The sequence below is a fragment of the Mus caroli genome, unplaced genomic scaffold (assembly GCF_978045245.1).
Source record: "Mus caroli unplaced genomic scaffold, Mus_caroli_1 scaffold_15, whole genome shotgun sequence".
NCBI classification, from domain to species: Eukaryota; Metazoa; Chordata; class Mammalia; order Rodentia; family Muridae; genus Mus; species Mus caroli.
The window spans coordinates 57612986-57627632 of record NW_028227270.1 but is presented as its reverse complement, the minus strand read 5'-3'; the positions used below and the strand labels follow the sequence as shown (position 1 = coordinate 57627632).

The 14647-nt window shown below is 39.8% G+C and overlaps 1 protein-coding gene across 1 annotated transcript in view; it reads right to left on the bottom strand.

The window, feature by feature from the left end:
- Positions 1–14647, bottom strand: part of LOC110288073 (uncharacterized) — a 53259-nt gene that overhangs the window by 2324 nt on the left and 36288 nt on the right. Inside the window, 1 exon segment of the mRNA XM_085830832.1 lies at positions 2199–2203. Coding sequence (XP_085686958.1) covers positions 2199–2203 — 5 coding nt within the window.

Here is a 14647-nt window from a genome sequence, read left to right as displayed (position 1 = left end):
ATGTAAAGCAAAGGCTTTACCACATTGAGTATATTCAGAGGGTTTCTCTGTACTCTGACTTCTTTCATGCCTGAGAAGAAAATTGGCACATGTGAAAGTTTTACCAAACTGATGAATACTTTCATCTGTATGATTTAATGTTACTATTTGTCTAAATATTAAGAGGAATCAGATCTTAAGATTTTTATCACTTTGCTGTTTATCATTCATGATGTTACCCCTTCGTTATGGGTTGTTTTTCAAAGATACCTGAGAAGGTATGACCATATATTACATGGTTCAACTTTATATATTCATTTTCTTTTCTTTTTTTTTAAAAGATTTATTTATTTATTATATGTGAGTACACTGTAGCTGTCTTCAGACACTCCAGAAGAGGGCGCCAGATTTCATTACAGATGGTTGTTAGCCACCATGTGGTTGCTGGGATTTGAACTCTGGACCTTTGGAAGAGCAGTCAGGTGATCTTACCCACTGAGCCATCTCACCAGCCCCTTCATTTTCTATAAAAGGGTTTTCCCATATTTGAACAAAAGTGGAACAACTCAGACCTTTACCACACTAAGTGTATTCCAATTTTTCCTAGGCTGTGGGTCATTCTATATTTGCAAAGTGAACCAGGAGAAAGTGCAGCATTTCCACATTCCTAGGACTCAAGAGAATCTTCTACAGAATGAGGTTGCTGATGTATTGTCAATGAAGCTGGAAAGCCAATGATATGAAACTTGTATCACATTCAAAAATCCATCCTAACTGCAAGCAAATGCATGTCTTCTAATTGTTCTGGGAGGCAGAGAGGGGAACACTAGGTCATTCAATATACGTTATGTATACATGGCTTCTATCCATTATGACATATGATATCTCTATAAAAGGACAACTAAAAAAATTTGAACATTGGATTCACTGAGTGTAACATTTTGCTCCTCAGAGATATGTGATATAGGGACTAAGTTTACTTTACAACATGGCTGTTACCTCCCATAAGCTGCTTGTCTCAGTTAATTTAGCCATTTCACTCCCTGTATGGAGTAACAGTAGCTTTACTATAGACTTTTTGCTTCTTAGAAGCTATTGGACCTATGTGTACTACCTTTAAATGTGTATAGCTTTTACATAATAAGAAGAAACTGATTACCAACTGTGAACTGTAGCTCTAATATGGCTATGTTTCAAGTGATGATATACACTAAGACACTATTTCCGTGTCCTCTTCTTTAAAGGAAGCCTTGCAAAAACAAATCAGATACAGGACATTGAGGACCATGGTTTTGTTAGAATGTAAAAAATCACCAATACACTTATAGTTGTGCTTATTAAAAATGTTGATTTTCTTTAAAACTTTCAGCACACATTAAAATTTCTTTCTTTCTTTTTTTTTTTTTTTTTTCCGGTTTGGTTTGAGACAGGGTTTCTCTGTGTAGCCCTGGCTGTCCTGGAACTCAGTCTGTAGACCAGGCTGTCCTTGAACTCAGAAATTCGCCTGCCTCTGCTTCCCAAGTGCTAGGAGTAAAGGTGTGCGCCACCACTGTCCAGCTAAAATGTGTTCAGAAGCTTATTTGTATGAGCTTGCACATGAAAATTACCTTGTGTGTCTTCCAAAACTTTGACAATGTTCTTCAATATTTTTGTCGTCCCAATTAAATCCTAAAATAGAATAACAGAAAATGTATGTGTGGACATTAGGCAAAATGTAAGTTACTGTCTTCAGTTAACCTTAGAGTCATGCATCACTTACTCACCAAGTTCTCCATCCATCTCAATTGGAATTATAGAAGTGCATCAAAAGAAAAACAAACAAACAAACAAACAAACATTTCTTCCAATTTTAAAATAGGAAAGGGAATTCACAGTTTTACCTATAGCCATGAGGTTCCTGTAAGTCTCCAGCATGACATCTTTGTAGAGCTTCTTCTGGGAAGGATCCAGCAGAGCCCACTCCTCCTGAGTGAAGTTCACATGTACATCCTTATAAGTCACTGCATTCTGTAGAATCTCATATACAGGTACAAAAGAAAGCACAATAGAGACATTATTGATCATGTTTTTTTTTTTTTTTTTTTTTTTTTTTTTTGAGACAGGGTTTCTCTGTATAGCTCTGGCTGTCCTGGAACAAACTTTGTAGACCAGGCTGGCCTCGAACTCAGAAATCCACCTGCCTCTGCCTCCTGAGTGCTGGGATTAAAGGCGTACACCACCACACCTGGCTTCATGTATTCTTCATAGACAATGTGTTCATATAATTCTGGGGCGTGCTCCACTAATTTCCTGATAAAGAAGTTCTACTGTAACTACCGAGTCATGTTAGAAGGATACTTAAATAATGAGGTTCACCCCTGTCATTTCTCAGCCCTTTGAATAGGATGTAGCCTTTCTAGAGAATTGTCAATTACAGACATAAAGAGGAGGCAAGCTCTACAAGATCTATAGTGCTTACCACACATCAAAGAAATTGTATTAACATTAACAATTACTAACTATAAAAATCAGTCAGTATGCTGGGTGTATTGGCTTATGTCGTTAACACTGCAGTCAGGGGACAGAGGCAGAAATATCACATTGAGTTGGATGCCAGTGCGATGCATCCTAAGAGTTCTAGGACAGACAAAGGTACATAGTAAGAACCTGTGTCCCTTGCCAGAGTTAATCAGCCAAACCAAAACGTTAGAAAGAATTCATAGGTTTTTATTTAAATTCTTTTTTTTTTTGGTTTTTCAAGACAGGGTCTCTCTGTATAGCCCTGGCTGTCCTGGAACTCACTTTGTAGACCAGGCTGGCCTCGAACTTGGAAATCCGCCTGCCTCTGCCATCCGAGCGCTGGGATTAAAGGTGTGCGCCACCACACCCGGCTTTTATTTAAATTCTTAAGAGAGTGATACATACAATCCAGTTCTGAATTCATCTTCCAGAAACCTGAGGTGCACCAGTTCAAACGATAACATTAATAAGATACTATCAAAAAGGAATATATGTTTAAACAGTTAAAACTGGACAGAAGAAAATATTAACAATGTTAATGTTGATTAAACAACATAGGGCAGGAGGGAGAACTCAGCAGTGAAGTGTAGGGCATGGTTCTGATGCTGTGACTGGGATTTGGCCTGTAAACTCTTAAGGTCCTTTTCTCCAATTGGCACTTGAACCACCAATAAAGTGGCCAGCAGCCAATGGAAGGATGGAAGAGGCAGGATTTACAGGTTCCTAAAGGTGAGGAAAGAAGAGGCAGGAGGCAGGAAAGGGAGATTTCCTATGCTTGGGAGGGAAGAAGAGTCAACAGCCATGTGAAATCCTCAGTGGAGTGGACATTGGCCACTTTCCCAGAAGGGAGATTAGAAATACAACTAAGCTGAGAGCAGATCTAGGGTATTAAACAAGGAGAAGGAAACTGGGCAACTGCGATGAGCGCAGATTTAAGATGTGGAGCAAGGAGAAGGTAACTGCAAATAAGCTAATGGCAGATGTAGAATATTGAGCAAGGATTAAAGAAGGGACACAGTAGCTGCACTCCTGAAAAAGCCCAGCCACTGAGCCATAAGGCTCACTTTTTCATAAGTGTGTGTGTGTGTGAGAGAGAGAGAGAGAGAGAGAGAGAGAGAGAGAGAGAGAGAGAGAGAGAGAGAGAGAGAGAGAGACTTTCATCCAAGGCCAGCTTGAGATTGAGCTTGCTAGCTAGGCTGCCACGATGACCTTGAACTCCTAGTCTTCGTGATGTGTCTCCCAGGAGCTGGAGAAATGGGCCTGGAGCACCATACCCAGTTGATGTGCTGCCAGGATTTGACCCCAAGCTTCGTGGCATGCTAGACAAAAGCATTCTTACAGCCTTTTCCCTGTTCTCTTAAGACAGCCTGTCTGTCTAGCACAGCCATCTCTACGCTCAGAATTCTCCTGCACACTCCTCCAGATGGCTGGGATTATATTGTAGGCAGGCGCCATCACTAGGGGATGTCCTGAGAGTCTGGACAAATGTGTCATGCGATTCTCAGAAAAGCCATGTCACCTACGGAGCTCTCCCTGGGCTCTGCAGTTCCCTCCACACCCATACCCATCTGTTTCTTGTCTTTTCTCAAAATGCGAGAGAGAGAGAGAGAGAGAGAGAGAGAGAGAGAGAGAGAGAGAGGAGACTTTCATCCAAGGATCCAAGGGAACCAGAGTGGGTTGTATGGTAGTATGCCTGACCAGAATTTATGAAGAGGTAGTTAAAAGAAAGTAAGGTCAATTGCCTATATTAACAGGGGCCCACAGCTATCCATTATTCTACTTTCAGGAGGTTTCAGGCCATCTTCTGACTACTGTGAGGACTGGGCACACATGAGGTTTATCTTCATTCACATAGACAAAAGACTCACAGTCTACCTAACATAAGTCACAACAAACACAGCAGGCAGAAAGAAGGTCAGCACCTGCCATCCAATGACTGAGAAGGGTCAGTAGTATTACCATTATGAGTAGTGCCATCCTGGGAAAGAGAATGGTAATGCATACAACATTTGAAAATAGAGGTGTGGTTGAAGCTCAGCCCAAAAGCAAATGCTTGTCATATAAAAACACGTACACTACAGACCCATCTGACAATATAAATAAATAAATAAATAAAGCCAGGCATGTTGGCCCACATTTAATCCCAGCATTTCAAGCCAGAATCAATTTGATCTCTACATTCAAATCCTGCCTCACTTCAGGCCTACTAAGAGGACAGCCAGGGCCACAAAGAGAAATTTTGTCTTCAGAAACAAAAACAAAATTTTAAACTATGAAAACATTAAATAGACAAAACAGCTTAGCACTAAATAGCTAGCTATTGCTTCTACTGCACCTTATGTGATTTAAGGACAGAGTCTATTTTGAAGAAGGCATCACCCAAAGGAAGTACAGGAGAAAAAAGCTGAAGGATGAGTTTGAAGCAAAACAAAATAAATAGAAGAGGAAATGGATTCTATAGACACCTAAATCCCATTTCAATAAGGAGTTGCATCTAAGCAAACACATTTTGCTTACCATTTTATTTTTCTAACTTGAATGTTAGAACTGTTGTCATTAAATCCTAAAAACAACAGTGTCTCAAGTAACAAACAGGTTTCTTTGGTTGGTTCTTCCCAACCACATTCCATTAAGTAGAAATCTTATGATAGAAACTCAAGTTCAAAAGTAAAAACAAAAACTATGGGCAAACATTGTTTCCTGGCTTGCTTTCTTGCTTGGTCACTGTCTCATGCTCAGCTAGCTGGATCATTCAGCCTAGGCCCACCTTAGGGATTTGTCCACACTCAGTGGAAGAGCCTTAGTTAGTCAGTTGTCAATCATCACATTCTCTCACAAAGTTAGCAAAGAGTCATTCTGATTGGGGCACCTCCTCAATTGTAGTTCCCTCAAATGACTGTAGGCTCTGAAACGCTGACAATTTAAGAAATTGGGAGATGGGGACAATAATATATGAGAAAAATTTAAGAATCCCAAACTTAATCAGTCACTTAAGTATTACAAATCCAAACACTGATTACTGCAAGAACTGGAAAACACAGATTTTCAAAGAAATGAGAGAGGCAAATCTTTTTGGGTTAAAAAAGAGAAAACTAAAACTGTTTTTTTCCATAGAAAGTTAACAAACCAACAAAAACTCATGTATCTTATAATACAGTAAGTTATTAGTAGACAAAAAGAAGTGAAGCTTTATCATTTCCTAGAGGAACAACAATATAATTAAATTATAGTTAAGGAATCCTATATCACAGATGGCAGCGCTGGAAACAGAAAACACAAAATTAAACCTGTGAATACAGCATGGTCACTTCAATAAGAATGACAAGCCAGGCGTGGTGGTGTACACCTTAAATCCCAGCACTTGGGAGGCAGAGGCAGGCGGATTTCTGAGTTCGAGGCCAGCCTGGTCTACAAAGTGAGTTCCAGGACAGCCAGGACTACAGAGAAAACCTGTCTCGAAAAACCAAAAATAAATAAATAAATAAATAAATAAATAAATAATAAGAATGGCAAGATTGTAATCAGAATAAAAATTACAAAATTAGTGGCCAGCACTAATCCTGTTCATTCTGGTTCTCTCCTTTGACAATAATGTTTGATGGATTGGGAGTGGAGGCTCTTCCAACACATTGAAGATATTAAGCATTCTGACACTTCAAGTTTGGAATAAATAGGGTTGATAACTAAAGCTACCTAACTCTTTTATGTTAAGAAAAAAGGGTTCTGATTAGGATCACTTAGAAACCATGCTGTTTCCTATGATTGATGATTAGATGTTAAGTGTGTACCACATTTATGAAATGAAAACCTTAAAAAAATACAATATAACATATTAAAAACCAGTGTATGATTCCTATTATACACATAAATTGGCTTGATTTGCTTTATAAGATATTTAGCACATTTCAACACATGTCAGTCACCATTTTCATATGTATGTTTTTATGTGTGACAGAAAATACATTCCATGTGTGTGCAAGTGACACAGCAGAGAAGAGGGTGTCAGATCCTTTGGATCTGGAGTAGCAGGTAGTTCACATGGGTGTTGGTATCTGAACTCAGTTCACCCCAAGCAAAATGCTTCCTGAGTGGCCTGCCCAGCTCACAGAATCTTTTCGCCCAATAAAGGAAAAGATTTTCACAGATTAACAGCAATAAAAATTTAAATTAATAAATAAGTAAATAAATTAATCCAGGGAACCGGAAGCTCAGTATTTAGATGTTAGTTATAGGAACAGGTTAGAGAGGCCTGGGAACCATCCCCAGTAACTGTTATCTGAGACACAGTAGTCATGGTTATCCCCACTGCTGCATCTTCCATTGCCCTCTGATAGTGCTGCCAATGTGACCTTCCTGGTCTGGGGTCACTGATCCTCACCTTCACCATGGTAGGACTGTAGTCTCCCTCAGAGTTATTAATGGCCTTGTCTCAGGAGAATCCTAGAAGTATCAGCAGGTTATCTCCCTCTGGTGCTGCTGACTGCCAGGCCTGCCCATGTCCCTCATTAGTTTGGACCACACAGCTGGGCCTCAGGAACTTAGCATCTCCCCTACTGGAGGTTTAGTGATCAAGTAACTCAGACAGGACAGGTCTTCAGAGATCCACTCTTCCACCCGATGTTGTCAGTGAGGTCAATTCTTTTATTTATGTTTTTTTCAATGAGCAGCATTTTATCTTTAAGAGACAGTTCATTTTACCGTTAGCAAAATACATCAGAAAAATATTAAAGCACTAACATAAATACATTATACTACATTGTCAATCACTGGACTCATCATGACATGTACTGAATGAGTTGTGATCAAGTATGATTCTTTTAGCTTTGATAGTGCAGAGTAATCTAACTAGCAAATTATGATGTGCACAGTCAGATATATATATCTCAAGGTCTATCTCATCTGTAAGATAACACAGTGGATATGACAATTCTGGAGCAATGACTTGGGTCAAAGTGTATTCGACCCTTGAGATGTTCATTTACTTAGGTTTTCCTTCCCTTGGCAATTTATTCTTTCAAAATCAACCTGCAATAAGGAGTCTATGCATTAGACACTTTACAACTTTTGAATTTTCAAGCAAAAAGATAATTATCACATAATTATCTTTAAGGACTTCTTTGAGAATATTATTTACACTAACACTGTCACAGTTTTAAAAAATGCAAGTTACTGCTGAAGACCATTCTTCCTAGTTTAACACCTTCCTGGCATTGTTCTACATGGACACAAAAGAACCCCCCACTGTACCTTGTGGTTAATTAGTGACTGGAGGTTTTATTTGTAGATGCACAAGAAACATTCCTGTGAAAGTCTCCTAGTAAAATACAGACAAACATTTATCCATTATAATTATGTAAATTGAAAGGTTTCAGGATAGGCCTACAGAAACATTTCCTTAGAGATCAGTAAAGTCAACTCTTACAAAAGTTCTTCTTTATTTGTAATTAACCCCGAAAAGATAAAGAGACCTCAGAAAAGACTCATGCATGGTCTTTTTCCTTCCCATTGATCAGTCATGGCACAGCCTGGAAGGTGTTGCAGGACTATCTTTCAGGAGCTGGGTGGTAGAGTCAAGAGTTAAGAGTCAAGAGTTTTTAAAGTAATTCACAATGAAGTAGAGTAAGTCAAGCATGAGCTACAGAAGATACTGCTATGAATGGAAACAAATAAATTAATTAGGAAAAAAGTGAAAATATTAGTGATCAGGAAACATTAGAGAATTGAAACAAATAAAGAATTAGGCTGTGAATCTTTAAAAAATGAAATTTAAAATGTAATGCCAACAATGGACTTTTGGGGATGTGAGATATATATATATATATATATATATATATATATATATATATATATATATATGTATATATATATATATATATATATATATAATTGCAAAAAGACATAGGTGTATTGACTTGGAAAAAAAGCAGGCCAACAGGCCATTCACTGGCAGAGGCAATGACATTAATAAAATACTTTTTCATCTTGCTCCTATGTGGACTGGTAGTTGCTGAATCCTGTAACCTGACACACAAGCTGCAGCCAATGAATGCCCTGTCCTCAAAAATCTGAGCTGACTTAACCATGTCAATGAGGACTGCACACATTCACATAGGATAGTACCCTAACTGGAAATTCAGTATTCATTGGATCAACCCAACCTCTCCTAATTAACAACCACCAATCATGTGTATTTTTATTAACATGCATGAATTGATACATGCTAGGAAATTTTAAAATCACCCACCCTGCATCCATCAGCTCCTTCTTCATAATGGTGAGACATGCAGCTGGTTGGCTTAAACTTGAGTTAGTCTGTGATCTAGCTATCATTTTCCCTCTTTTACTCTGCTCTATATACAGTACACTGTTCCTCCTGTTCAGGTTTGAGGGCACAAGCCATGCTCTACTTGCAAATCCTTTCCCTCTTACTGCAATGCACAGTTCATTACATGACTCAAATGAGTAATTTTAAAACTTTGTTGCGCTACTTCCCTTTAACTTAATAATTTAGAAACTTTAATTAAGAGGAAAGCAAGGTCATTGCCCTGGGGAGCAACACACTGGTATCAGGGCCAGTGCCCCTGAGGCACCATAGCTGGTCTCAGAAACATTCCTCTAAAGGGCTGAAAATTCAGCTGTTCTAGAAATACTAAGACTTCCCAGGGAGGAAATTAACCAAGACACAATTAAAATATTAATTAAGAAAAATAAATCTCTGTAACAATACCACTCATCTAGCTCTGACTAATGGTCAAAGAGGAGCCAGGCCAGAAGACATTTGCATCCCATATACTCTGTCATCCTTATGTCTCTTTTAGGTTTACACCCTAGGTTATACTGTGAACACTTTAAGGACGGAATGGAGACTACTTGTTTAGCCACTTGACTGTTGGTAGATTTATACAGCCAAGATATTTCACTAATTATTCAAGTACACCAATACCCTCCAAGAGCAGGCCATTCTTCACTGACATAGTCCTAAGTGGAAGGCTTCAGAGGATGCAAAAGGTAGAAAAATTAGGAAGTAGAAAGTATAAAAGCTGGGGTGGTTGGCCAGGAGATAAGGCTTATACTAAGGCAGCTTGTATACTACCTACAGAGGAAAAGGAAAGAAATGGGAGGCTTCTATGAAGTCAGCAGAAACTACCACACAAACTAAAGAGGGATCTAATCAAACAATACTGTTCACTGTGAACAGGGTACTCTCATCAACATTGCTGACCATGCCTACAGTGGTTTGCAATTGATAACATCCGCTCCACATGGGAGGAATTCTTGGAATCTCAAGACACAGACATCCCCTCTCTACAGGAGCAAGCCCCAAACAATTAGCAGCTCTCTCAAGCATATGCTTGGTTTAAGGGAAGCAGTTCTGGTTTTTGTTTTTCTTCTTAAATAAATACCTCAATACCTTAGGGAAAGTTCCTGAGTCCTGGACCACAGACCATTACAGGCACTGCCAAGCATGTGTCTGGATTTGAGAAGGACCTATGTAATTCTCCATCCATGAAGGCCTCATGGAAAGCCTTGCTTGAGCAGGCCAGTCCTTACCACAACAGTGTTTTTCCTTTTCAAATGGTTTCATCAGATGTCTTGCCCATGTGGCAGAACTATGCTTTTCTCAAGAAGAAAAATGATCCTTTATGGCACCAGGCCTAAGTGTTGGCTGTGACCCTGCAATGTTCCATTGAGCAGATTGTTCAAGTACTGACCTTTGATCTGGACATGGGCCTAGTGGCTGTTTGTTAATCAGGGTTGTCTCCTTTCTTATGACCTGGAGCCCTAATTCCTGACAATCCTGATGAACAAACATGTGTATCCCGGCATCCTAATCTCTCAGATGCTTGGGTTAGCATACTACTTACCTGTAATGTGTTTTAGAGGCAGTCCCTCCCTCAGCTAAATTCTACTAGGTATGACTTATTATTTCCTAGGCATTTGAAAATCCTTTACACCATCGATTCTACTCTTCTTATCACAGCTTCAATTTGGAGTGCTATGCCACCTGTAGGATGGGGTTTACAACTGCCACAAAATTAACTCCAAAAGATCTTAAACGGCCAGGACACAAGTTCCAAAAGAAACCAGAGATAATGGGCCTCTCCAAATTTGGCTTCTGCTAAGGATGTTGCTATATGCAAGTCCTTGTTCCAATGGTTTGTGCAGATAAAGCTCCCATGATAAAGTTATTCAGATGCCACCACTCAGTACATCTAGTGGCTAAGACCTCATGGAACCTCACAGGTGGCTGCTAGTTTCCACCTAACCCAGGGGAGGACTCACTACCAAGACTCCTGCTTCTCAGACCACTGCTCCTTCCGTTTAGGGGCAGTGTTCCCATGCTCACCATGATGAGACTCAATAACCCCCCTGGTACTAAGCCAAGACACCCAGCAGCAAAGGTCAAAGCAAGTACACCAACCATTCAAGGCTACTCAACAATGGAGATGAATCTTCAGCAGTAAACAAAGCATCTGGAAGAACCCGCCTCTTCTCCTGATTGGACAGTACTCCTGGAGGCCCTGATTGGCCAGTCAACCGTCAGTGACATGAACACTGAAGACACACAACAAATGGTTTCCTGGACCAGGGATTAAGTACAAAAGCTAGTCCTTTCCATATCTGCAAGATTTTTGATTCAGTACGCATCTGCCTATCTTCCAATAGCTTATCTTTGTCTTACAGCACTCAGCACGAATATCTCCCCCCTCCTCATCTTCCTAGTCCTCCTTTCCTTCCTCTTTCTACTCTTTCTCCTCATCTCCTTCTCTTTCCACTTTTCCTCATGTTCTTCCTCCTACTCCTCATCTTCTTCTTCTTCTTCATTTACTACTCTACCTCTCCTCCTCCTCGGAGACTCAAAAAGTATAGATTGCACAGTCCTCTATTCACCTTGGAGCAGAGTGAACTATATGGCCCATAGGCAGAATGGTTCCGTGCCTATTAACAATTAAAGAGACATTTTAAGACCAAAATATGATATTTGTTTCCGTAATTTTACAATGATGTCAAGATTACTGCAAGTAATATTCATCTGCTATATAATGAAGGGTCCAAAAATCGCTGAAGAAAGACCCCAGATTCAGATAGATGCAAAAACAAAAAGCACTTATTCTGCAAAAACAACCAGCATTCTTTGAAATGGCGACCCCAAAGGCACAAACACCTTCTTGTAGGAAACAATTGGAACTCTTTAGAAGGATAGGGCAATCTCAAATTTCATTGGCGGGTGTAGGGGGTGGCAGGTTGTCAGTGATCTGCATTCCTATGCCATGAACTTTTCACCATATGATGAAGTAGGGGTGCCCAGCCCAGATGGACCATTCTCAGATAGTTCCCCATTTCTGTGGATATCCCCAGTCTGGTCTCTGGAAAGGGATTCTACCATCTTCTTCTGGATTTTATGGTCTGTTCCTAGACCTGGTGTCTTATGACTTACTTTTGGGATTTACAGCTTATTCCTGAAGCTGGCACCTCTTTGAAATCAGGACTGGTCCTCAAATGGAAACAAAAGAGCTCCTTAAATGGAGACAAATGGGGTTTATTTTACCCTTTCAAAATGATTCTTGAGACAACCCTGGGAGAAAAGCAGGAGATGGATGCCAGTCACTATGGAGCACTATTGTTAGCCAGCACGTCTTCCTCAGGGGGAAGGTTAGTGAGCATATCTGTATTAGGAAAGGTTTTACACACAAACAGAACTGATAGCATGGATCTCTCTATGTATGCAGAAAGTAGATACATATGAATGGTTCAGAAAATGTGGTTCAGTTAGTAAAGCAATTAGTGTGTACCCATGAAAAGTTGAAGAATACAGTAGTGCCTGTATGTCTCAGCTGGTCTTCAACATATACCAGGAAGCAGCATCTAATGCCAGAAAAATAAAATGATTTTCCTAGCAAGAGTGTGGCAAGCAGAAAAAGGGAAGGAGTTACCTTTTTTTTTTTTAAATATATGTGATCTTGAGTCCATCCACTTATTTCTTTTTTTTTTATTAATTTTTCACTCCCCCAGAATTCGTTCGTTCTTTCTTTCTTTCTGCCTTTCTTTTTTTTAAGATTTATTATTATATCTAAGTACACTATAGCTGTCTTCAGATGCATCAGAAGAGGGCGTCAGATCTCATTACAGATGGTTGTGAGCCACCATGTGGTTGCTGGGATTTGAACTCAAGACCTTCGGAAGAGCAGTTGGTGCTCTTAACCACTGAGCCATCTCTCTAGCCCCCAGGGAGCTACCATCTTCCTTATGCTTTATACATGTAGGCTGCCACCAGAAGGTGTGTCCTAGATTAAAGACTTTTCTTGTCAATTCAAAAGTTCCAGCTTAAAGAAGGGCTTTCCCATTATAAATATTGCAAATGATAGAAAGCTTTCACAGTGACCCTCTGCTTTGGCTTTAGGTAATTTAACAATGTTCAGCTACAGTAATTTGAAGTTCTTGAACTACTGTGAACTACAGTTGTCAATAAGTTCAGTTCTTTATCCATATTCTTTTTTTTTAAATTTATTTATTATATATAAGTACACTTTAGCTGTCTTCAGACACTCCAGAAGAGGGCATCAGATATCATTACGGATGGTTGTGAGCCATCATGTGGTTGCCGGGAATTGAACTCAGGACCTTTGGAAGAGCAGTCAGTGCTCTTAACCTCTGAGCCATCTCTCCAGCCCCCTTTATCCATATTCATGATTGCCTTTTATGCGGACCAGAGAAATGGCCAGTCAACCATACTAATATTTAAAACAAGCAGCCCATTTCCTTAGAGTGGGAATTGCATCAATCAACACTTTTAGCTTTTAGCTCCTGACACCGGTAACTTGAGAAACACAGCTACAAGCAATGGCCTGCATTTCAATTTCCTGTGCTGACTTAATGATGTCAGGGAAGATTGCACATGTATCTATAGAACAGTACCCTACGTGCAAATTGAATACTCATTGGCTTAACTGACATTCACAAATCAAACACCCATCAATATAGGCTGTCTTCATCACAGAACATGATTAATACATGATCCAAAATTAAAAATCACCTCCCTGACATAATAGGGTCTTGTTCATAATGGCGACTCCAGCAGCTGATTGCCTACACTGTTTCCCCAGTAGGGATCGCAATAAACTCCCTTCTCTTCTGGTGTGAATGCAGAAGCCATGCCTGTCGTGCAAATCGTGTTCCTCTTACTGTAATAAAAAAGTTGATTACATACGTGACGCAGCAAGTAATTTAAAAAACACAGTGGTGGTAGAGATTTAGACTTAAGTATTTAGTTGGTGTGATGGTTTGTATATCCTTGGACCAGGGAGTGGCACCATCTGAAGGTGTGGCCTTGTTGGAATAGGTGTGGCCTGGTTGGAATGGGTGTGTCACTGTGGGTGTGGGTATAAGATCCTCACCCTAGTTGCCTGGAAGTCAGTCTTCCACTAGCAGCCTTTGGATGAAGACATAGAACTCTCAGCTCCTCCTGCACCATGCCTGCCTGGATACTTCCATGCTCCCACCTTGATGATAATGGACTGAACCTCTGAACCTGTAAGCCAGCCCCAATTAAATGTTGTTTTTTTTTTAATAAGACTTGCCTTGGTCATGGTGTCTGTTCACAGCAGTAAAACCCAAACTAAGACAGTTGGTTTAGTCAATAGGAGAACAATGTCATTGTCCTGGGAAATAACAGAGTGGAATGAATGCTACCTGACTCAACATAGGAAAGCTTATCTCAGAAACATTATTTAAGGTCTGGAGGTACAGCTGGTGTAGAATTAACATCTTTCCCAGGGAGAGATCACTTATTCAGCTCGGGCTGATGCCCAAAGAAGACCCAGCCTAGGAAACAGTATGAATTCCACATATGGTGTCATCAATAAGTCCTTTTAGGTTCAGCCCCCAGGTTATACTTTGAACAATTTAATGGGGGACAGGACCTTGCAAGTCTAGTCACTGAGGCTGATGGAGATTTACAGAGCAAAACTATCTTCTAGTCAATAATGTAAGATCTAGAAAAGAGTTTTAAAAGATAGATCCATGCCACAACTCTCCCATACATAAAGGACTGAGAACACAAATACAGAAAATATCAAGGAAACATCACCTAACAGCACTGTAGTTATGGTTCTAACATGAATATGTCTGGTGATCTATTCTAACCTCAAAATAAAATTGCTTGAAGGAT